This window comes from Varroa destructor, unplaced genomic scaffold, assembly GCF_002443255.2.
Source record: "Varroa destructor unplaced genomic scaffold, Vdes_3.0 BEIS01000001.1, whole genome shotgun sequence".
Classification (NCBI taxonomy): domain Eukaryota; kingdom Metazoa; phylum Arthropoda; class Arachnida; order Mesostigmata; family Varroidae; genus Varroa; species Varroa destructor.
This window is the reverse complement of record NW_019211454.1, coordinates 1,911,952-1,937,419: the sequence shown is the minus strand read 5'-3', so window position 1 is coordinate 1,937,419 and position 25,468 is coordinate 1,911,952. Positions and strand designations below refer to the sequence as shown.

Genomic DNA, 25,468 nt, shown 5'->3' with positions numbered 1-25,468 from the left:
CATAATTTATAATAAGTAGCCTCGCCATTTACTTCACGCGGACTCTAGGACGCTCGTTTCAAAATCCGCATTATAAATTATCTCGTCCTATAAGTGAATTTGAATAAGGAAATAGCGAACGTTGTCTGGGAATCAAGCAAATCAAATTAATCATTGCAGTTTAAGAACTCCCTCATTTTATTGAAACCTGGCATACGAATGAAAAAAAAGTTAGCGCGCTAAGCTGATCATGCGCGTGTGGTGATTAACGCTAAAATATAAGCAAACATTTTTGGTCTCACACCATATGAAGCTACTTATGTTGACTTATTCTTGGTTTAGATGTTTCTTATATATTATCGTAAATATCCAGTCGGGAAGTGTATGTGGTATCCATTAAGCTTTGAGCAATGGCAATATAATACCGTTATCCATCAACACTTGCTTTCTTCTGTAACACATTCGTCGGAAATACTTTTCATTAGTTGTTTGTTTAGGCCATTCGACCCTATTAAAAAATTAAAAAAAAAATAAAGATTTACATAAGTATGATAATTTGAGCGGGAATCGAAAGTTATCTTTTTCTGCTGTAAATGCTTATAGACAGATACCCTCCATCAGTTTATGGCGCCTTATTGACATGCCTTGAAGACAATAGAGTCGTAAGAGAATTTGAAAAACGTAAAAATTGTTGGTTAAATCCAACGTGGGTATTATATCTGCCAGCATTCAAACATCAAGGGAACCGGAAGTTCTCAGCATGACTGCGTTGTGCTGGCAAATATTCGTCAGAGAATTGGAAGGGATGTAAACCCGTAAGCTCATGAATAACGTTTTGAATCATATTCACCGTCTGTTTCTGATATAACTTCAACACGAGGATTACCACAATGTATCGCACAAGCTCATTAGCGTATCAACAACGGCGTTTCTACGGAATCATATATATGTTCTGTATTAATAATAAGAAATTGTTAGTCCCCTAGAGGAAAAAACTGCATTTCCTTCATAGAATTCTTTATGAAGCGCATTGTATATGAAGCTTTGAAGTCGAACGATGTTTACAGATAAAAGGCAATATACATACGAAATCTAAAGTTATGTAGAAATTCCTGTTTGAAGATTTCTGAAGGCACTAGCTCAAAATATCCTTTTTTTAATTTTAGAAAAGAAATATATCTCTTACCGCTCTCCCTTAATTGCAACCGATCATAAGGAACCAGAAGTGAGGGCTTAATTCCTCTGTCTCTCAGTCAAGTATTACATTGCTTGCACTGCGTGCTTTTCACAGACATATCAAAAGAAAAAATAATCATAATAATTAATAAATGCATTCAGATAAAAAAAAACCCACATAAGGTTCCGTGATCTTTTTGCTAATCCTTTCATCAGCGCTATAGGTATCCAGTGAGTATTATCATCTCCCTAAACAACAAAACTAATTCTTTTATCTAAGTTAGATGGTCACAATCTAAAGCTACCACGCCTGCTACACCTTATCCTATTGTAAACATTATGTGAAAATCTGAAAAGTGTAAGCCAGAGGCTAGAATTCTAAATTGTGTACAGAGTAGTTTTTAAAACATTTACTTCTTTCATTGCAGAAACAGAATGATGGAGCAGATTTCTATTATTATCGTGAGATAATAATAGAAATGCAAAGGAGCTTTTTGCGGAATATATTGCTTTTAATAGTAATCTTACCTGTCGGAAGAAACTCACTTACAACGTAGGTTTTCGCAATTTCGTACTTGAAATATTATTATTTTAGCTATATGAGGTCACCCTTTTTCTTTAAATTAGCAGGTAATTTCTATTCTCAAACACCAGTATCAACGAACTACGAATGCTTTTCTATCGGTCACGCAAGCGTCATGTATGATTTTGAGTATGTTTAAGCGGTCAGCGGATTCTGTTTAAAGCTCAGCTTTTTTCTGGTTACCTAACTACTGCGTACAGCCCGATAGTCTCCGTTGGCATCTTCTTGCTGAAGCCAGTTGAGTACCCATCTGCCCGGAATCAACAAGCATGTCCGGCATCACTGACTCGTATCGACCAATTAATTATCAGACTTAGCCATATCTATCAAACTAAGATATAGTAAACCGTAGTTTTGTTTACGGGAAAAGTGTGTAAATATGTAGTATATGCCCGCAGCGATCGAGACCTCACTTTATTTTGCATCTTTATCTGTTTTCAGAGAACTACCAATTCATTTTAGTTTTGACATTCCTTCATCGACGTTTAAGTGGAATTATACGCCATGTCAATCAGCATTCTAGCTGCTCGTGCATGACACCCGGTTTGATATAATATTTAGAAATAAAAATTAAGTGGACCTTATTCAGTTACGTATGACTGGATTGGTAAAAGGTGCAAAAACTGTTTCTAAGACAATTTCTTAAAATAGATTAGATTTTTGGAAATTTATGTAGTTACGGTTTGATTTTGTGTACAACAATTTCCTTACGCAGAAAAATTTCGCATTAACAAAATGCTATTTTTTTAACTAATGAATGAGCGCGACAATATATATATATATTATCTATCACCCATATATGTCAATATACGTATGTAGTTGAATAACTGTAGTAGAACTAGTATCTTACCTGCAACTTTATTTAAAGGATACGCTAAATATATATGAATATAAATGTCCACTTGCACATGTTATTTCGAGCACGATTATGGTCGATGTGGCTGTAATAGATTACCATAATAATAAAGAGAACCCGATATACGTTGGGTATCGGTAGTGTTACAATTTGTTGATGATTTATTGATCGACTATAGTTTTGTTGTTTGCTCTGCCATATATTACTTACTGCTGTTTATGTATATGTCATTTCATCATTACGTTTTTTAATCATAATTATTAATGTTGTCATGGTTTCTTACAAACAAATAGGTTGGAATATTTTGGTGGGCAGATCGGAGTCGGGCCGACATGCCTACGCGCCGTAGCAGGCCACTCTTGGGATTCTCGCTACCAGGGAAAGCATTCATCCGCCAGCCGCTGTTTACCCGGCCTTTTTTAATTAACGTCTGCTTTTGCCTCCAAAGCGAAGGATTATTGTTCTTAATGAATGATAACGATATTCTCTGTTGTAGTTATGATGCTAGCTCTGTTGCTTTGGGCCTTGTCCGCTGCTTTTGCTGTCCTATCCGCTGGTGTTCCTTTCGGTGACTAGAACGGGAGCGTCGCACGAATCGTGCCCTCAGCCACAGCCCGATGAGCTTGCCTCCCGACTCCCCGGCCCCTTGCTGCTGCTCGACTTCACACCGAGCAGCTGCCGTCGAACCAGTGGATACCTGACGAGTAGTTAAAACATGATACAGATACAAATACAGACATTGCAATCTCTGACTTGGCCACCGGGCGCATCTCAGCGCACTGTCGTCGCAAACGATAATAAAAACATCTTTTGCTGGATTGATGAATTTCGTAGGACGGCCGATGATGTGCGTCGTCTTGTTAATGGTCGATCTACTATTGTTGATGTGCACGCTGTTGTTTATGACGGGCGCAAAGCCCGGACGGCTTCGGCGCAGACCAAACTTTTGCTGCAGCCGACCCCACCCCTTTGAAATCCGCTTTTTCGTCGTCGTTTCATTGTGACGGCGTTTAGCGGCGGTGACCCGACGTGCTAGTTACTTCTTCTTGGCGGCTTTCTCAGCAGCCTTAGTCACTTTACCGTGGGTTACCTCTTTGGTCTTCACGGATTTGATTACACCGACTGCCACGGTCTGTCGCATATCACGAACGGCAAAGCGACCCAAAGGTGGGAACTCCGTGAAAGTCTCAACGCACATTGGCTTCTGAGGAACAAGATCGACAATGGCGGCATCACCCGACTTGACGAACTTAGGATTATCCTCAAGCTTTTTGCCAGAACGACGGTCAATCTTCTCTTTAATCTCCTTGAAGCGACAGGCGATATGGGCAGTGTGGCAGTCGAGAACAGGCGAGTAACCGTTTTGGATCTGACCGGGGTGATTCAGGACGATAACCTAGATAAGAAATAAGACATACATAGAACAGAAACAAATTACTTGCGTACGAAAGAGCAGCGATGTTGCTGTTAGGATTTTCTATGCACATGTATACACCTATGCACATGTAGTGTCCAACAATATGGTGTCAATATTTTTATGATTAAAGAAATCTAGCGACAACTTGTAGTTCTACGAGTGTAGTCATAAGTGGGCATATTGTATAACATAAATGCTTTGGAACTAAACTGAACGTGAACATCTTGCCAGCAGCTGAGAATATCAGCTTGCGTAAAGTATTGAGGCAGATTCATACGTAGAGAAGTTACCTGAGCAGCAAACTCCTCTGTTTCCTTGGGGGGGTGGTCCTTGGAGTCACCGCATACATAGCCTCTTTTCAGTTCCTTAACGGAGACGTTCTTCACGTTGAAGCCTACGTTATCACCGGGCACAGCCTCAGGTAACGATTCATGGTGCATCTCGACGGACTTCACTTCAGTGGTTATGTTGGCCGGGGCAAAGGTGACCACCATCCCAGGCTTGATTATGCCGGTCTCGACTCTGCCTACAGGCACTGTACCAATACCTCCAATCTTATAGACATCCTGCAAGGGAAGACGCAGGGGTTTATCTGTGGGCCTAGTGGGTGGCTCCATGACGTCGAGCGCCTGAAGAAGGGTTTTGCCCTCAAACGTGGCACCCTTGCGCTCAATCGACCACCCTTTGTACCAGGGCATATTGGGCGAGCTTTCAAGCATATTGTCACCACACCAACCTGAGATGGGGACAAACGGCACAGTAGCAGGGTTGTAGCCAATCTTCTTAATGTACAGGGACACCTCTTTCTTGATCTCCTCGAAGCGAGCTTCTGAGTAGGGGGGTTCAGATGTGTCCATCTTGTTCACGCCGACAATCAATTGCTTGACTCCGAGCGTGTAAGCAAGTAGGGCATGCTCACGAGTTTGGCCGTTCTTTGAGATTCCGGCCTCGAATTCACCGGTGCCAGCCGGACATATGAGGATAGCGCAGTCTGCCTGCGAAGTACCCGTGATCATGTTCTTAATGAAATCACGATGGCCAGGGGCGTCAATTACAGTCACGTAGTATTTAGGTGTTTCAAATTTCCACAGTGTGATGTCAATGGTAATACCACGCTCCCGTTCGGCTTTCAGCTTATCCAATACCCAGGCATACTTGAAAGATCCTTTACCCATCTCCTGGGCTTCTTTTTCGAACTTCTCTATTGTACGCTTATCGATGCCACCGCACTTGTAGATAAGATGTCCAGTTGTTGTCGACTTCCCAGAGTCGACATGGCCGATCACCACGATGTTAATGTGAACCTTTTCCTGTTGATCACAGCCAGTCACATCAATGAAAAATTTATTCTAACACTCGCACACATCGTATACCGTAAGGCCGTACTCCCTATAGCGATTTTTTTAAGATAACCAGATTCTAATTGGGGTGTTATTACTAACGAGGGTTAGCTAAATCGGCTTAATGTATTGGTCCGTTGGCCGGTTGAAACCTTATTACGAAGACGACGCCGCCATTGTGAGATCGTGGAGGGCTGCAGTAGGGTCATCGGTCTATAATGGTATTACGGCGATTCACTTAAAATTTTTCGGGTAGTTAGCATGCTTTTCAACATAAATCTTTGCGAATTACACCACTGGCCATAATAATATTGTTATATTAGAGCTATAAAAAGATATGGTAGGGAATTTTGATTTACGTCACGTCCTCCACGTGGCCGGCACATTTTACAGCTAATTGTACCCACAATTCGATAAATCAAAATGAAGGCTTTTCGAGGAACATAAACCGATTCACTAGCATTTCTGTAACAAAGCAATTCTATAGACTGTATTCATGTATAAACAAGATCTGACATCAATTTGTGTCCTGACTACCCCGCCATCTTGAAGCCAATGACCATCCTGAAGTCCCATTGTATTTGCCGGCTACAGCCGCGCCGACGAAAAATATCGCCATCTTCAAAGCTAATAAGAGAATGATATCATTTTGTCGCAAATTTCATGTGAACGGGCGTTTTATTACAATTGTAAAGCACTGTGTGTTGACTTGCCTTGCCCATCTTGCTGGCTTCAAGCCGGGGATCCTCTGTCGCAGGTTAATAAAGGTTGGCTGATTGAGGCGACGAAGCCGAGTAGCTGGTGCACGCAAACGAAGCCTATGAGAAAAAGGTCGTCCCACTGGCCCTCCGTCGAGGTCTAGCTCGGCGACAGTAGCGCCCCCCAGCGCGCTGCCCTCTCGCTCGAACATTCTGTGCTCCCCTTTGTGTTGGCACTCCCTCCCTCGCTAGTCGGTGTTCGCCAAGAACCAACAACTTCTCCCTAAAATTCTCGAACCCAAACCACATAAACCACGACTAGCAGGGTAGTAGAGAGACTGGTTTTAGTCCCGACTACATCTCACACAGCTCAGATCTGGTTATTTTAGTTAGACTTCTGATTGCAACCTGCAGTAACACGGCGTACACCCTTTTCATTGCTTAGTGAGGACTGAAAGAGTCGATGCGCGATGTTCAGAGGAGAACGGCGCTGGCTACGCCTATGATAGCAGCAGTGCGGCCGCCTTTTGGGCCGCTCTGCGTTGAACCTCCCTTCGTCTCCGACTCCTGCCTGAGCTTGGGCAACAATGACATCTTACAGGAACAGCCGGCCGACCGAGCGGGTTTTTGGGTGATGTCATCCAGGAAACTACAGTCACCAACAGCTCGGGTCAAGCCGGTTCACGCATACAGAGAGGCTCAAAACCTTCCTTGATTTATTGCATGCTGGCTCGGCATGGCTAGACCTACCTACCTAATGTGCTGGTTGTCGCGTACACCGAGCGGCCTGGCTAAGGGTTCAGACTCAGACACTAGAGACAGATAAATGCAGGGCAGCGAGGCACTTATGGATGAAGGATATTATAGGGAGCGTCGATGAGTGTTTGAATTCTTGAAGGCCCCAGTTCGGGCACGTGTGGGCCATCCAGCTGTACACAATTTATGTAGAACACTGTCACTGCTGAATGAAACTTGTTGATGATTCTCTTTATCGGAGCGTGACATGCATGTATCTTTACCTCTAAGACTCAACGTTCTTGATATATTTTTGGCGAAACAGCGAGTCGGACTGTCAAGACAGACTTTTGTTCATTAGGGACGTATATTGTCCCCGGTAATTAGAGCTAAACTCACATTGTTTCTGTTTTTAGGTTGTCTGTTCTGTGGATTGCTCTAATGACCTTTTAAACGAAAAAATATTTAAAAAAAACAACTGAAACACAGGGTCGCAGGGCTTCTTATATTCTCGGCACATTTTTCTACTTTTTAATATTGAGCAACAAGCTGTTGTGTATATGCCATGTTAAAATGTTATGGTTAGTTTGATTTTACTCCTATCTAAGTATAGTTATAAATCCCTACACCATTATTGGTTATACAAAAATAATTAAATTCCTATAAAGGAGTTCGTTCAATGAATATTAGATATTAAAGCAGTCATTCGGTTTCAATCGTGCTGAAAAAGTGCTTTGTTTGTTGACTACAGTAAAACATACAGAAAAAATATAATTTCGTATCAAATCCATTGAGGATGAGTAAAATAATATTACCATCTTATGTCATGTGCAGTGTCTTATGTATTATCCAGATTAAAGTTCAGTTTCGTTTTTTTACTGGTAGGATGAATTTCCAATTGAGGAATTCGCTGTTTTTCATTGAGTTTCAAGTATAAGAGGTCTAAGGACGTTTGCCTATAACGTTTTATAGACTGAGGTAATAAGAGGATATGATGCGTAACGACTAGATTTCAACCTACATCGCATGTATTTCCGAAAGACCGTCCCATTCATACAAAAAATGGATTTTGCAGATATGTTTCAGTATGCTGGCTTTTAGCCAATACTCAAATTCTCCAACGGTCAACTGCTAACAAGGCATCAGTTCTCTAAATTGGGGATCGCTGTTTTGTCGCCAATTAATTAATTCAGGCCCAAGTCGATGATCCGGTGGAGACACTGGACTTTTTTTTTATTTATATTCAATTCTAAGTAAAGATAGCTTGAATAGTCTTACCGGGTAATATATTCTTTCAACTTATTATCATCATCGGTTAAAGTGTTGTGCCTAAAAGTAGGGCTTTTAAATTTGCCATGGAACGTGTTTATACTAAAAACAAACATGCGCATACAGCATGAAATACAAGCGGTTGAGAATTAGTCCCTTCATTCTAAATGTGAACTATATTAGACATAGTGGTAAAGGTTTGTCGAACGCATGTTTCGTGATCCTTTCCTATAACCCTATTATAAATATTTAGCAAGTATGCTATCCCGATTTGGGACGTTCCACGGATACACTAGAGAACCTGGCTTTTTTAATACCCTGCTCGCGTCATTGGAGACAACCAACGCAAGGTTCATGATCTACTCTAAAATCCTGTTTGCAGAATTTCTTTTTTCGTTGAGTACACATTTTAGAACAACAAATTATCGACCAATCTGGACACAAACGATCATATATATTCGTAGTAAACTAGGATGGATAACGATTATTTTGAGATTAAATATGTGTATGCTCTATAACATCGCACGTCAGTGTTAGTTTTCGTAGTTTCGTGATCACAAGTGGTCAATAGCACTACCACTGCCTACCTAGAATACTATTAATATGGTCAAGTGAGTTGTAGAGCGGTACAGATTAATAACGACCTCTGAAAATATTATAGTCGCAACAGATATCAAAGAAAATTGATAATGTAACCCAGGAAAGGGTATTTTCCAGTTAACTTATTATAAAAAAAACGTGAAAGCTTGTAACATTTATTAGAAAAATATACTTCAAAATATTTGATAATATGTATAAGGAATCCATGTTTTGTATGTTTCTGTGAATGCTACACTTAACGTGTTATTTTCAGAAAAACGGCTTACTATTGAACTATAATGATCCTTCGGCGTTTGTGGGGATGGGATCACACTATAGAGAACACATTGTGGCTTTTAGCGGCTTACGGTAATTGTGTACGGTTTCGCTAGCGGTTCACCTACTGCATGGATGAGTCACTGAAGAACGCCGTCCTGGACAACGTATGTGAAAACGCTTTGTGTGGCCAGTAGAACTAAAAGGTTATTATTTGGCAGTCTCTGGCTAGGCAACAAAACGTGTAATACGGTTTTTCAGCCCAGCGATAACGTTGTTAAAAATAAAGAAAAACGCTTAGTTAATCCATTATCCTTATGTGGGGTAATAAACAAAGGAACTAAAAGTTATTGAACTGCATTAAATCGCGATTTATGTAACTGTTGTGTCCAAGTTCTTGAGGCAGGTCTTTGCCGAATACCAAGCACTTCATTCTGAGAGATTTGACTTTTTGTAGTTGACTGAATTCGTATTAGAGAGCGAAGTGTGTGATATTGGCTGCTAGATTGAGATGTCGTTGGAGCTTAAGACTAATCATCATTAACTATTCCGACAATAAAATCCATCCTAAAACTCTATTGGTCGACTATTGATTGTCATAGTGTAGACGTCCTAGATGCTTCATTGAGATTCTAATGAATGATGAGTTGATTATTGTCGTTCTAAAAAGTAAATTTCGATAAGACTTTGTTACTATTGTGGATTGGCCTAAGGGCGCAACTACGCTAGATTATATTAGGGTTGTTGCTAACACGTAAGCCGAATGGCTGCTCGCCGCATCCAAAAGTGTTTGAGATATGTGTATTGTTTTTGTAGTTTACAATTTTTTCAGCTATGTGCTTAATATCTTTCAACTTTTGATCTTTAATTTCGCTGCTATTAGAAGCCGTGTGCTTTCAGCAAAACTTTCATCAAACTTTTATCTGTATTAATTAATAAGCTGCTGGTGATTTGCAAAGCAATTTTCTATATGCCTCTTGTTACCTCGACAGGTTGGGTCACCGCTACCCACAAATGACAACCATAAAGTGAATTCGTTGGGCTTTGCTGGACAAATGGCTCATTTCTGTTATAAATACATCTAAGAGATCGGTAATAATCGTTTAGTGAGAATTACCGATCAGTAAAAACACTCGACATTCGCATTAATGAAAAATCACCTACGAGCCAAAAAAAAAAAAAGTAAATACGTTTAAAGCGATTTAAAGCGACGTTTAAGTACGTAAAAAGTCATATATTTCAATAACAAACAAAAGTTAAGTTTTCCGCATTTTGTTAGGCATTTGCTATTCTCTCACTTATATTCTACGTTGTCCTTAGTCTCGTCTACCAAAAGACAATGTGTACCAAGACATTTTCACATCAATTTCTTTAACGCAGTTAGGTTTTCCAAGTCGTCTTCTAAGATGAGGTTTCGGCCGAAGCACTTTTTAAATCTGTGGCTCACTTCGCCCTCAAGACTGTAAGTCGTTGGCAAACGAAATAAGTATTACATGTATTGTGCCTATTTTGCCTTTGACTTATATGATGGAAGCTACCTTCAATTTCCCAGTACCACTGAATCAAAATGTCAAATCTTTTCAAAATCTATATCACACGACACTGCGGCCCGACCAGTATGACTATCAGTACGCTTTTTTCATGCTACAGCTTCCGTGTTCGGAAGCATTCCATAAGTCTAGTCCAGAAGTATAACCTTAAAAATTGTAAAAAAAAAACATTTTATTGAGTGTATAATTTTTTCAGTTTATCAATTGTAGCGCGCTTGCTTTCGTTACCATCTTGCATTTTTGAAACCATACTGAGAAAGAAATTACAACTTCATTACAACTTTAAAGCTTTGCCGATGCTTGGATGTTGGACATGACCACGTGACTTCCAATAACACCATATGTAGTAAACTGCTACACGATGTTAAGCAGAAAGATTCGTAGCGATGTGGTCTAAAGGTACCACGCTTTAGTAATTTCTGTTAGAAACGACAATGCGTAAAAATGCACTATACATGGTACTAATGGCGCTACCAAAAGACTCGTGTAGGTTTCGCGCACCATCTCGCGAGAGTAGCGATACTCTAGCGATAGCGTCAGATAGCAATACATACAAGTTCTATCTGATACATTGATCTTAACTCAATATTTAGGAACGACTGAATCTACTATATTCGGGCGTGTTTACATGACATGTACTTGGTTATCCATCTCCCGGACGAATAACTCGCCAATAAGCACGATTTATGAAGCAGGTACAGCATCCATACTAACCTTTACCATCCGCTGGCCGTCAGTGAGCGGTTGGTCACTAACTTCGTAACATTAACGCATCCCAGTCAGAATAAGGTCAGAGGGCAACGAGCAATGCTGTGTAGCTATGTATCACATACACAATGTATAGCGGACGTACAACCAGATTTGTTGTTCTCTCATTGGGATGGTTCTGCTTATTTTCCTGCAATTCGATGGAGTCTATCAGCAAATATACCGTTAACTGCAGGCGCCGTTCTTTGCCCTCATTGGAACGCTTTTAAAGAATTGTAAAGAACACTACCTTTGCCGTTATTTCTGTCACCACAACTGTTCCAACAGCTTAAAGTACTAAAACTATTAAAACGTATCTTATAGTTAATTAGTTGAAATTGTAGTTGTTATAAAACGAAAGGCTTTTGGTGAGAGGCCCATTGCATTCGTGAAGAGAATGGATATGGTAGTTCGCTAATGTGTTTTCTCAATGAGTAAGCATTCAACTAAGCATTAAAAATAGCAATTAATTATATAGTTCTTCAGAAGCATGTCTTGCAAATGTTCTATTAAAGAGCTCAGCATGATTAAAACCCTAACCTTTTTTCCGGATAATGCACCGCAATTAAAGTTCAGCATCAACGTGAATGTGTGCTAGTTATCATTTGAGCCGATTCTAGTAACTTCAAATTTCTATCTTGGCATCTTCGTATTTTTGCATAACATAGCGAAGTTACAATTCTAACGACGAAACAGACAATGACCTTAATTATACCTGGTGAAAGTCGGAGTTGTTCGCACAATGTCATAACTGTGCTACCAGATTTTTGCGTGAAGATCTCGCAATCAGTTTTCAAAATTCAAAAATGTATCTCACTATGTACGTGAAATAGTAGTCCGGATTTTATGGCAGTGTCTGGCTTAGACAACGTCAGTTACTAACTGAAACTAAACTGTTCGGGAATGATATCCATAAGGAAACTATAATGTTCAAAGGCCTTGATTTTGCAACTGACAATATATTCCAAAGAAATAGGTAACACATATACAACACAATGTACTCTTTACGATGCACAAACAAAAAAGATCGTAATTTTTGTATTTCCGAGCACCTCATATGTATGAATGGTGAATACGTTTCAAGGTTCATTTAACTTTGTTTGAGCAAAACCCATTGGTTACATGAAAATTCCTTGCCAGGCTTAAGATCAATAGAAGCCCAATGCGTAGTTACTTTTCACCAAATTCAGTCAGTTCGCTAAGAACAGGCACGTCGCAGTTAGATGTGAGTTCTATCAAAATTAATTGTGGAGACCGCGAAGTAGATCTATCGAAGTCGTTCAAACACCCAACATATAATTATTGGCACTACCACCAAAGTCCAATTACCAGTGATCTACCTAAAACAACTGCCTGTGAATTGTCTGCAATGGTCATCGCCTTAACGTTGATCAGTTGCTGCCCAGGATGCCCGAAAATTATAACCAGTATAACACTTTGTTGGTCACTAGATAGTTCTTTTTGTACCGAAGACAAAACGAGTCAAAAGTGTTACATTTTCTAATAAACGAAAAAAGAATATCATGATAGTGAAATATACGTATGCTTATTCGCACTAATTTCGCAAATATCTATATTTTTAACTTTAATTAAAGTGTAAATAAAATAGAAATTGACTGTTGGCGAATGAAACCTTTGCAGTATATTAAAGCTATAGTCAACGAATTTCTTAATCGGTAGAGGAAGCTTTATAGTGCATAGCCTATAACTTCATAACAAAAGGATCATTAATTTAGTTTTTACTTTGACGAGAAAAACCGATTCAGTTGTGATAGGTTCGTTCACAAAAAAGCGCCAACCAATGCTCAACTCTATTATCGGCTTTCGTTAGCCACCTATAGACTTAAACTGACATGGCCATTTGCTCAGCCGTCTTGGAGTCCATCCACTTAATTTTTATCGCAATTTAATTGCCAAGAAACATAAAGCAGACTCTTTTTACGGCGTTCCTAAGATGTACAAGCCGTAATTCATTCTCTATGTTTCGACTTTTAAGTCCGGTATCGCCGCTAAGCATTTTATTAGACGCCTCGCTTCTAGCACGAAACCACGTGTGCCTATGTCTGGGTTCAACCCTATACCACAATTTGTGAAATTTCAGCATTCATATTTAATGAACGTAATGGCAAAACATCATGCGAAAAAGTCAGATGTTGCTTAAGCATTTGAATGGAATATTTAAAATAGAATTTATTATTGTTCCTTGTCGTAAGGTTAAATTTGGGCAGTAAATCTCGTACATAACATTATTTATTAAAAAAAAATTATTTTCATTTTAAACAAGCCTTCAGGTCGCTGGCCCTATATTCGAAAGCCACGGCATGTATCTGAACAAGAAAGACGCGCATTTTGAAGAAGGTTTTCATACATGAACCAGAAACTCCGTGTTCTCCACAAAACTGTACATGGCCACACTAGCCTGGATCCGGCATTTTGAATAAATATGGGCGTAAAGGTTTTATGCTTCTCCCAAAAGTAATACATGAGTATTTTCTTAAAGTTATGTAGTATTAGCTACACGATACTCACTTGCAAAGTACATATAATAATAATAATAACAATAATAATTCTGTTTCTTGGGAATTGTTTTACCAGTAGAATAACCAAGGAATTCGACTTGTGATCAATGCGTAAAAAGAATGTTGGTTGGGATCCTTAACTCATGCTCGTTCTGCCCAAACACGGCCGATGTCACGTCAGCCCAGCCCAACATTGTCATTACAAGCAGGACTCTTAAACTGTAGGTAACACATAGCTAAGCTTAATCCAGTAATTTCAAACTCAATAACAGAAGGTGCAATTATTCGATGATAATAATATCACGGAATCCATATCTGTAACTCGTCGGCAATCGAATCCGTCGACTGGTTTTCCTTTGTTTTAAAGGTTTCGGGCGCAGCCACGGCAGGTCTTACAAGCTTCATGTCGAAGCGGTTTCTTCTATCGTTTCTTCTCATATCCCCCCCCCCCCCCGGCACATACGCAGAGCACAGCTCTATTAGTTGAACTATTTACATAAGCACTATGTACTAACACGTGTAGTGTTATATTTAATTGACTCATTTATGAGTGCATGCTTTATATATTTATATAAAATATATATATATATTTCTTATTTACATAAGAAAACAATAGCGAATTATATACAGGAAGGATTATGCGTGTTGTTATAAATTGATCATTACGTGAAAGATTTTAACAGTTCAAGCAAACTGGGTTTCCAAGTAAACGTACTGGCAGGTCGCAGCGTACAGCTTTGAGGAAATCCAAAGTCCTTACCGCGCAGCATTAAGCGTCCATTCCTAATTCAATTTTTAGTCCCTACGGACAAAATTGGCTTTGCATCCCAGAGTTACATTACTATATATATATATATATATGTTTCACTGTCGACTCTTTCGAACATTTGCTTCGTTTAAATAGGGAAATCGGACCGTATAATATATATATACATATATGGTTTCCAAAGAAAATGAAAGTCGGTTGTGAAACACTTTTGCTCCCTTCTCCTATGTTATTATTTTCAATAAGCTTTTAGTTATACTATTCTGTTCGATAAATACTACGTATTATACTGAGCACCGGGCGTATTTTTATAAGTACCATCACTATTCAGTAATTGATGATCTGTTTTCACGGCAATTTCGTGTTCAAACATTCGTAAAGCTGTACGTGGAGACCGTAACTATATTTATGGTGGGCAAACTGCACGCTGTGGCAATATAAGAAGTTTACACCTTTTAGAAATTACTGGGCCTTAGGTATGTCTCTACTGAACTCTGTATGTCATATTTGTGGGAACCCATCCCTGCACAATAAATAACGAACATGCCAATGACTATGATGTAAATTGTGTCTCTTTATTATTAGAGTCAATTATTGTTTCATCAGTAAGTCCCTGTGAACTCATGTTTAACCGGTCTATTCTGCATAGAGGTCAATACATCCTTCACCTATATCCGATATCGTCAATATTTACAGCATAATCATTTGTTCACAGGAATCCTTTTTCAAGCTGCGAGTTGCCTTGGATTATATTTAATTCTACTGATGATGATACATTATTACGCTCAAACGCGGTCCAGTGTTTTACGTACCCAAATGGCATGCTACCACATTTCTCTATATCTGGTCATGCATGACTGGTTAGCGATTCATCATTCCACTATATATCCGTCACGTAAAACTCGCGGTATACAAAACCTTACATGGACATGCTATTATCACCCATCATTGTTAAACATCTATAATCCCCAAAAACGATGTCTTTAGGTGTGATCAATACTGCTCAATCTCTGCGGCAAGATCTCTTCTCATGAAAACCTCTGGAGTTAAGCTATCTGAACTCTACCAAACCGGTTTTCGATCTCGACAAAACGTATCGATCAATTGATTTTGTTATCTTCAGTGATTCCTTTATAAGGGCGTCAGCAGAATCATACAATAACATAAAGTTGACTTAAATTAACTGTATCACAAGCGATCTGTACCCCCTGCCTTCTTCACTTCTATATGTTTTTGGTGTAGCTACTGCCTTCGTCTGGACCTTTAAGCACTCTAAGAGCCCGCTTTGCTGCTGTACACTTAGCAATCCGCTTATTACGACCAATGCCTATAAAACTTCCCCTGCCGAATACCTCAACTCGAACTCGTATCTTTCCATTTAAAGTTAGTTCAGCCCTTTCGAACTTCGCTGTTTGTGGTTCGCGTTCAAGAAGTTCACGGATCGGCGATTTAGGCACGTGCTTTGAGAAATAGGCGATCTCTGGTGCCATCATTTTCAGGTAGACATTCCAGACGGCGTCAAGAGATAAGCCAGAATCAAGATAGATGGCTCCGGCAACGGACTCAAAAATGTCTCCCAAAGCCTTCGGCACCTCAATCTCTTCGGCTTCTTCACATTCGTCCTCACCGAGGTAATACTTTTCAAAATACTGAGCACCGCTGAGATGTTTCTTTGTGTTCACAAAGCGATGAATAAGATTAAAAAGACGGGGCGAAAGATTGAGAAAGTATTTATGAAATTCGTATTTGACTGCCAGCGCCGCAAAGAAAGTATTATTAACTAGAGCTGAACGCAGGTCGGTCAATGCACCTGGGCTGTGTTGCGCACAAGGATCCTCATATAAGTACCTGAAACGGCCAAAACATGTATTTGTTGTTATTACTAATAATATCCTACGAGATTTTACAGACTTGATTTTCGCATTTTTCGTTTATGGAGTGGATAGTTGACATGCAGTCTTCGAGACACGAGGAGAAACACGTAGCGCTAATTCGATTTAAAAACTGCTATTGAATTGTCTGAAATAATCGCCTCTGCAAAAATATCGAACTTGAAAAGCATCTCAGAATAAGGTGGGCTCGAACATGGAAGTCAAGCCTCACTATCAAAAACGGCGGCTGAGTCTTCAATTTGATAACTAGTGAAATAAGCATTAATTCCGCTGATGTGTTGAGTCCAATGAGAATAGTATAAATACTATAGCTTCTATTTTTTTTTAACTGTCATTCAAATACCAGACAAGTAACAGTTAAAAAATGTGGGTAAATCTAAATCTACCTTGTTATTAGGTAGTCTAGAACTGCATCTCCTAGGAACTCGAGCCGCTGATAGCAGTCTGTTAGTGTATTATAGTGGTAAGAGGCATGAGTAAAAGCCTGTAGGAGAAATCCCTTGTTGCGAAAACGGTAACCGATCTTCTCCTCGAATGATTGATGCCCATTCAGAAGTCGATCAAGAAGACGTTCGTCGTACGAAGACGGTAACGGTGACGGGACTTCAGCAAATTGTGAACGGATCTCATCGCATGGCCTCATAGTTGGAAGAGTGTGTTCCAGTGTATTCCCTGCATAGTCAAATATAGAAAGAACGTTATTATCATAATATGTACTACTATCCTATGCCATTCAGGTTTTAAAACTCCCTAATCAATTCCGTATAACCCAACATATTTATATTGTTTAGATTCAACAAGGGTATAGTAATAAACAAAAAGTAAATTCTCTTAACTGGAGGTAAAACCGATCCATAGCGATGTGCACGGCTTTGTTTGCCTATAAGTATACCAACGTAGCTGAAAGGATCTCCATAAGACTATAAAAAATTCAATTTATATAAGTTGGAGAATATTTTATAAATCGTTGGTCACTGTAGCAAGTATAGTTCATTAGAAGAATGGCGATATTAGCAAATAAGCCCCACGTTATGTGTATGCTTCATGAATCCCATTGTTAGGTTTCTTTTATCTGGAAAATCGATAGAAAATCGAAAAAAAGTATTGGAAAATCGAAGAAGTTATTTTTTCTATCTGGTACAACTTTTTCTCATTTCATATTTACATGTAATTTGTAGTACAGGAAATCCGGTCACATCCGCAGTATGGAAAAGCGTTCACATATCCGCGGATTGGCGGTACTACTGATACATAAGGCTTGTGTATTCCACCAATATATGACACTTACCGGGGCCATTTTGTGCTCTGTTTGCCTCATTTCCACTTTCGTTAGAATTCGGTGTTTTGGATACGGGTAGCACCCTAAGGCCCATCCAGGTCATGAACTCAAGGGTGCGTCGCCTTCCGCAAGACACCAGGTAGGCCCCAATTAAGGCTTCAACGCAGTCAGCTATGCTTTTGTCGGGAATCGAATGGTGGGTCAACAGTGAGTACGGAACGAACTCGTCTGTAGTAACTCCGTTCCCATCAGCGTTTGCTCCCTCCTAAAACGAGTTAGATTTATAGTACACTTAGGAACTGTTCTTTGCTATATGATGACGGTTATTCGAATGTGACATAACTCCTTTTTTTGGAAACCAAAAAACGTGAGTTTTACTTGCCTTAAACTGTCCCAAGTTGCAGTGGTTGTTCGGCATGCCTGCGTCCAGAACAGCCTTCTCAAGTCCTTCCGGAATGCAGAATCCAGGCGGTAGCCAATTATCGGATGGGTCAAATTTGGTAGCGACCATCCGTCCGGCAAAACCTTTGTCACGTCCTAATCTGTATAGGTTTACATTAGAGATCTGTTTAGAGCGAAGGAAGCTTAGCTTGCCTTCGTGTACCCCTGGATACGCACAGTACATATAATTAGTAACGGCATACTTTAGAAACGAGTCTCCCACGGTCTCGAGCCGCTCAAGATTTACCCCATCATTGGCATTAGACATTGTTAGAGCTTGCAAGATAATAGCAGGGCTTGGACCGACGGTTTCGACATCTTCGTCAAAATGGATTGGGCGTAGTTCAGATGGAGCTTCCTCCATTTCATCACGACCTTGAAGTAATTCTCCAAAAACGACTTCATTGCTCACATAGTGATCTTCGATAAGGCCGTTCGAGTCATCGTTTATATCGAATTCAGACGGCGCCTCCATATAGTTTAGGGCGCGTTTAATAAGCGGCAATGTTGAAAAATTTATCCCCATTTTTCCTCCCTTGCAGACCTGAATCTGCAGTCCTAGTAGGTCCTCGCAAACGTCAGCAGCATCTGTGTGCATACCTTCAAGGGGCTTTGTCTGCTGGAGGTTGCTGCACGGTGAAAGCCATAACGAGTTGTACTCGACATCCTCTTTGCCGCCTCCCTGTTTATCTGGTAATGGTACATCATCAGGATTTTGCATATCTTCAAGCAAACTCTCTTCGTCCGCACTATCGTAAATATCCTCATCCCGTTGACGAACAAGCGCCTCGGAAAGTCCATTAATGTTGAACATTCCAGGTGCCGAAATGTAACCCAGACCAGGCAAACCGTCTATGCTAACAAACTCGGTTTCATAGTCCATGTGCCATTCTTGTTCGGTCTCGAATTGGGATGGTGACCCCACCCTAACTCTAGTTTCATCTACACCTGGAATCGGTTTCCAATCAAAATTTGGTCGAGTAAACTCAACGTCCCGCAGTTCGGCCTCAAGAAGTTCTTCGTCATTGGGGATATTGACTTTTGACGGGTCGAAAGTATCTATTACAAGCTCTCCTGCGGGAGTTAGTTCAACGCCTTCTTTACGAAGCCCTCCGATGAATGGTTTTCGAATCTCAGCAATCTTTTCTTCGCTAACTGGCTCTCGGGCTGGTTTTTGAGCAGCAGCTGCGATTTCTTTGTTCGCTGCGTCTTCCAATACTTCGGATAAAGTCCAACCAAAATTGAGAGCTTCCCATTTAAAACCAGCGGGTAACTCTGCCGTTCCAATATTAACCTCTCGAACAATTCGTAGCCGTATCTCGTTCGACAAAAGGAGATAGTTCATTCTGTACAGAATACATGGCAGACATACCACCTTTTTCCAGAGTGATGCAGGGAATGGGTGTACCAGACACAGCTCCGGAATAAGTATCTGCTTTTGTTGAAGATTTTCCCTTTTTGCTTTTCGGGTTTCTTCGCTACTGGCGGGTAAAGTTATTCCTTTTCTGTTGACGTACCGCGGAGTGAGAAGATTTAGTCTAGCAGATGTGTGGTCAACGTCGAGAAGCGGCTGTGTTTTGTTACAGACATTGATGTTATACTTGTAACGATAATATTCGTCAAATGTTGCAATTGTGCTGTCCGGAAAACCACTCATCGGACTTAAATCATCGCAAATTTGGGCCACGTAAAAAAACTGTGGTTTGTCAATGTTTCGGTACCATGGCATCACCACTGCATCAGCAAACAGCTCCCTGTTAAATACGAATTTTTTTCTCAATTCCTCTTCAATTTTTTGAGGTTTAAAATCCCTTTGCAAGTAAATTTCTTTTACAAAGTCCCATTCAACCGATTGACCAGTTATAGGTACGACAAGGAAGCCACACTCTGCATTTTTAAGGTCGAACTTCATGGGGAACTTTTCCAGCCGAAGAACATCACGGAATACATACAGATGAAAAAACTCAGCCATTTTCCGCTGCTCGTTTGATGTTTTAACAGTATCACAGATTTCCTCAATTTCTACCAGCACCTCACCTGAGCGTGTATAGATCGGAAAGGGGCATAAGGCCGGTAATCTCGTGCTGGATACTAAGCCAAACCCGCGAGGAGTTTCTGCCGGATCATATATTTCTCTGGCTCTGGCATTCTGCTCATCGGGAATTGCGCATACTAGTTTCATCGACATCTTATACAAATAAAATCGGTTCGTTGTCACATCACCTTTAAATGTGTCAGCCACCTCTTTGTAGTAATATTGCCTACGTTTAGTTGTGCCTGGTCTCGGCGCACCCTGTGGGACGATTTCGTTAAGTGGCGCCACTTGATCCTCTAATTGTGCCTTGAGCGAGTCTTTGCCTAACGGTGCCAGGTGATCGTCGATGTCTTTTGCTTTGTGAAGCATCTCGACGGCTTTTAAGGCCACTGCCTGTTTCGCCAGAACGGGTGATGACATTGCTTCCCCAACGATCAGCTCTTTCAGCGGACAGTTGACCGGCAATCGCAAAGTACACTGGAATCTATTACCGTCCAATTGACTGATACTAAATATGGGGGCCAACTTTGTTAACGAATCCGACGGCAGGCGCGCACAGTAGCGATTCACTATAGGGATTGCATTCGACAGAGTTGCCATAAGACACTCGCCCTTCTTCGACGGTTGATAGAACCGCTCCTTATCGGCTGGCGACGCGCCTTCGTCTCCCTCGATCGTGATGTCATCACGATGACTTCGTTCCAGCATGAGTTGCTCCATTTTTCTATAGTCACTAAACAAATGAGTGAATTTGGCCGTTTCATACTGTGATAACATGATAAAATATCGAGCGCATTTCGACGACGCTTTAGCTTTCGCTTTGCACACAATGTAACTTTTGTAACTTTCCGGCGGATCAAATCGAACTACGAGGTTACAGTGAGGCAGCTCGAGGGTGTCTTCAGTAGCCGTCGTCGTGATCAACAGGTTGTACTCCCGAAAACGGAACTTTTGCAACACTTCTTCCTGTCGAGTGAGGCCAGCGGCGACAAGTTTTGGATCGTCGCCGTCAAGCGTTGTTTGGCCGATGATGAAGTTGGACTTGACGAAAGCAAGTTTGGGCATTGTTTTAGCTATAGCTTGCAACCATTTGTTGACCACAAGCGCAGTGATTCGGTGCCGTACTATGACCAGTCCACAAAGGGCGGTAGGGTCCTCGTGCCAGGGCACATAGTGAGGACGTGTCTTCTTTCCTTCACGGTCTTCTGAGGGCTGCGTCGGCAGCATTTTCGGCTCCGTATACAGCCCAACCGCTTCAAGGAACGTCACCAATTTGTCAGGGTGCCTAGCACCCTGAAACAGTAAAAGAACAACAGAAACTAATTATTGATTAATGTATACGACAAAAAAATATACCTAAACGTGATCATTGTATTTGATACTGGTCTAAAGGAACGTTAGAGGAGTTATGCGATTAAAGGTATGATATTTAAACACCTCAATACGAAAGATAAGAATTTGTTCAAAGTATTCGTCATGCAAAATACAGATGACTTCATTAAATCATTCTATGCGTAGCTTATCAGTAAACTCTAGAATAAATAAAGGATCAGTACGATACCGGATTCAAAGGATCGAATTTCGTCTTCGTAACAAGGTTCCGGCACAGTGCATGAAGTTGCTGTAGAAACGTGTGCACAATTTGTAAGGTGGTCATCGATATCTGGATATCTTGTAGCCATTCGATGTTGTCAATAGAGCGGGACACCTCAACTAAAAATTCCTGTGCTGCTTCAGCAGCACACCAGGGTCCCAACGTGATGAAAATATACGCTAGTTCCATAGGGTAACGCATCGCCTCTTGGATGACCTCCGAGTGGTTTCCTTTGGCTTTCATGAACAGTTCGAGGAAATCCAAGCTATCTTCAATTAACTTCAATGCCAAATCATACTCTGGATGACTCTCATAGTATATCCCATATTCTAATACTTTTTCTATAGGTTTTGGTCCATACTTCGATAGGACAGTTAGTTCATTACAAACCGTAGCTGTAGCCTGCCAAGTCTTTTCGAGACGTTGAATTCGAGCTCGTGCCGTATCGGCACTTCCTACACCGCTCAACGCGCTGGTCAACCCTACAACGTGCAACCTACGATCGGTAACGAAATCGACCAGCGTCTTCATTGGGTCAAGGTTCTGAACTGGAAATCTTGTCTGTTTTGTCGTCGGGTCTTCTGCAGTATCGTCTTGCAACAGAACGTCGCATTTGTCTAGTACAACAGTTAAAATTTGTACAAACGCTGGTAAATAGCAAATTGCTGCGGCAAGTGTGAGAATAACACCACAGCTTTGTAAAGATGTAGTCATCGTATTAACGTCTTTTTCTTTTTCTAAGAAACAGCATGGCAGATCAGTGTAATCCTCAATCCACAAGCGCGTAGTTCCCAATTCTTCAGAGTTCTTACAAACAATTAGGACCTTCTTTGCTGAAAACAAATCATGTGTAACCGGTAGGTACCCTGATGAATTTGGGCTGAATCGAAGCGTGGGACAATACAAATGAAGTATTTAACTGCTTTTGCTGCTCAGTTGATCTCTATTTTAATCTGCTCTGACGATAATACTATTAAGCATTACGTATTAAACATTACTGCATTTACTGAAATAAAAATGGGTTTAATAGAGGTTGATAGTCTGTCAAATCGCGGTCTTTAAGAGTTAGACTTATATATGTTATATCTAGACGTAGTTCTAATTGCTCCATTGCTGATAAATATTTTCAAAAGGATGAAGTTAACGTAGCCAACTTACAAGTGCATGAAATAGGACGAATTTGATACGCAAGTTCTTTGAGGAGATTCACTATAAGATAAGCCTTGTCCTGACCACTGACGAAGATCACCCTATTCCCAGCCGATGTGTTTCTTGCTTCACTCACTAACTCAACCTGTGAATTTCAAATCAAAAACAGAGTTACTTCTCACATTCATAGCACCATATAATTATTTTATGCCATGTCTTTACTATCTATTGTATTTATAAAACGGATTTAGAACGAAGATCATAATTATAAACTTTTTTATCTGCAATTAAATTCTTCGTTGTGAATTTTACCGAATAACCATTACTGGAAAGGTCCTGATAAACAGATTCGAGAAGATATCGTCATTTTTCAAACAACAGTATCTAATGAAAACTTCACTGAATTATACCTGAAAGTCAAGTGGTGTGAAGTACTTTTTCTGAGCATTCTCCAAGAGAACATTTTGGCGGGCCCGCAGCTGGGCCACACCCGGTCGACGCCATGCTGGGCTTGTTCCACCGCCTTTAGGAGCCCTGTCAAACCCAAAGTTAGAAAATGAATATATATGAAAATTTAACGTTAGTCATAATGCATAATTAATTAGTGCTTCCTGATAATGTGAATCTGAATACAAAATAGGTTGCCTAAGATAGTTGATTTAAACTTCACGCCTGTTAAAATGTCGACTTAAGTAAGGTAAAATTAAATAAAGTGATCCATTTATACAATTACAAAAACGTTGAAAAACATCTGCCGTGTCCTTGTTGTGGAGGTACAAGTTTTTCATTGACGACATCGCTACTTCAGTCTCAAAGAACTTCTTTTTACAAACATTTTAATACGGTTCCATAAAGTACCATAAAGAGTTGACATACGAAAAAAGCATGCATGCTATCTGCATGCCGTAGTAAGACAAAAAATGAAAGAAATTAATGAGCTCCATACAATCTCTCTCAATTTCTGCCAGATCGTAATTTCGATTCAAGTTCAATGTTTTTTAAACGAACAGAACTAGCAGGAGTTTAATAAAATGGAGTATTTAATAATCGGGTGTAAATTCTTGTGTATATAGATTTTCTGTACATCTTCAATATCCAAAAAAATTCTAGTCACTTCTTTTTTGTCCATTTGAAACACCTGCTCAATACTGAATGTCTTTCTATTAGTCTACTTTCTTTTTAAGTCGGACACGAACCGCGCTCATTCTTCCAATTCTCAAAAATTGTTATCTCAGTATAATATTGAAAAAAATAATATACTGGTACACAATAGAGAAGTGTGGTCATTAGCCAATTATTTTAACGGAAAGTGAGAAGAGCATGAACACGTCAACCAGCTCCGCTAACGCGCATAATTAGTAACTACAAATAATTAAACAGCAAACTTTTGTTTTATTCTGTGCCTAATTTATTTTATTACTTGTGGCAGCCTGAGTGAGATTAGGGTGGCTCGTATTACGTTGTTGAAAAATGATACTTAAATGAGGAATCTTACTTTTAGTACACGCAATGTAAAATCATTATTATTGATATTGTAAAACTAACTGAGTCATATACTCCTACATCAAAGTGTTTTATTTTGTTCATGTGATGGTACTAAAGTTGCCACAGTCAATAATCTGCAAAAATCGCCGAGTTTCGCTAATAGACTTTTCTAGTAGTAGATTTGGCGGACCTATCTAAACAAACTGAAAATCATCGATCACATTCTAAATATAGGCAATGTCAGTTACCGGCGGTCAGAGCCCTCTGCTAAATGACAGATGTATAGAAAGTACCATTATACTACGCAATATTCGTTATTGCTACTTGTATACGCATGCAATATTTATATTGCCGCACCTCGGCATGATGTTGCCTTTCGTCGCCTGTTTTTTTGTCCCCCGATATTTTTCACACTTGACAATGAGTAGTTCACTTTGCCGTCGTCGATATAACGACTGCTCTTTCAACGCAAATAACAGTACTTGTCCTCTGGGCAAGAGACAAGGGTCTTTTTGGCCACAAAAACAACAATAACACACTCCGATTGAGTATATTTTGCCATCAAGAGATGGCGGTAACACATATACCCCTTGTTGCTTTCTTGTCTTGTATTTTGTTCGTCCAAATCGCGTTATAACGAATGTATACACCAATAGTAATGTTTCAGTTTTTATCCATATATTTCCGTGCATTCATTACAATATAGCACAGCATAGTAGATCGTAGAAAGTACCGCGCTTTGCAGGCTTCTTTATCGCCACCATGCGACAATTATCAAGTTAATGGATGCAGCACTGTGTCATGGTAACTGATGGTTTTGAGTTTATTCATCCTTCTCACCAACTATAATTGATCGCATCGTCTGTCGTGGCGGTCATGAAGCTGCTTACTGCGGGCTGATTGGGGTGCACTGTGTTGCCCACGTTCGGTGGAGCCGACAGCTCCCATTTGGTCTTCCCTCTCTCGTTACATCGAACTTGCCCAGCCGCACAGCTGTGGCGACTGCACCAGTTGTAAACAAACTGATTACGCGCTATCGACACTACACTTAGGGATACGAAAGGCATTTGACGCGATTACAGGGTATAAAAAATACACTCATT

General features: G+C 40.2%; 2 protein-coding genes across 2 annotated transcripts; both read right to left on the bottom strand.

The window, feature by feature from the left end:
• Positions 1-2,717: 2,717 nt before the first annotated feature.
• Positions 2,718-6,421, bottom strand: LOC111252308 (elongation factor 1-alpha 1). Its single transcript, XM_022809930.2, has 3 exons — positions 6,065-6,421; positions 4,302-5,321; positions 2,718-3,990 (listed from the first exon to the last, which is right to left on the bottom strand). The coding sequence occupies exons 1-3, from the start codon at positions 6,071-6,073 to the stop codon at positions 3,631-3,633; spliced, it is 1,389 nt and encodes a 462-aa protein (XP_022665665.1). The 5' UTR covers positions 6,074-6,421; the 3' UTR covers positions 2,718-3,630.
• An 8,623-nt stretch (positions 6,422-15,044) lies between these two features.
• Positions 15,045-25,356, bottom strand: LOC111252299 (endoribonuclease Dicer-like). Its single transcript, XM_022809908.2, has 8 exons — positions 24,723-25,356; positions 23,291-23,414; positions 22,890-23,025; positions 21,699-22,564; positions 18,044-21,430; positions 17,671-17,926; positions 16,769-17,054; positions 15,045-16,338 (listed from the first exon to the last, which is right to left on the bottom strand). The coding sequence occupies exons 1-8, from the start codon at positions 25,055-25,057 to the stop codon at positions 15,714-15,716; spliced, it is 6,015 nt and encodes a 2,004-aa protein (XP_022665643.1). The 5' UTR covers positions 25,058-25,356; the 3' UTR covers positions 15,045-15,713.
• Between the last annotated feature and the right edge of the window lie 112 nt (positions 25,357-25,468).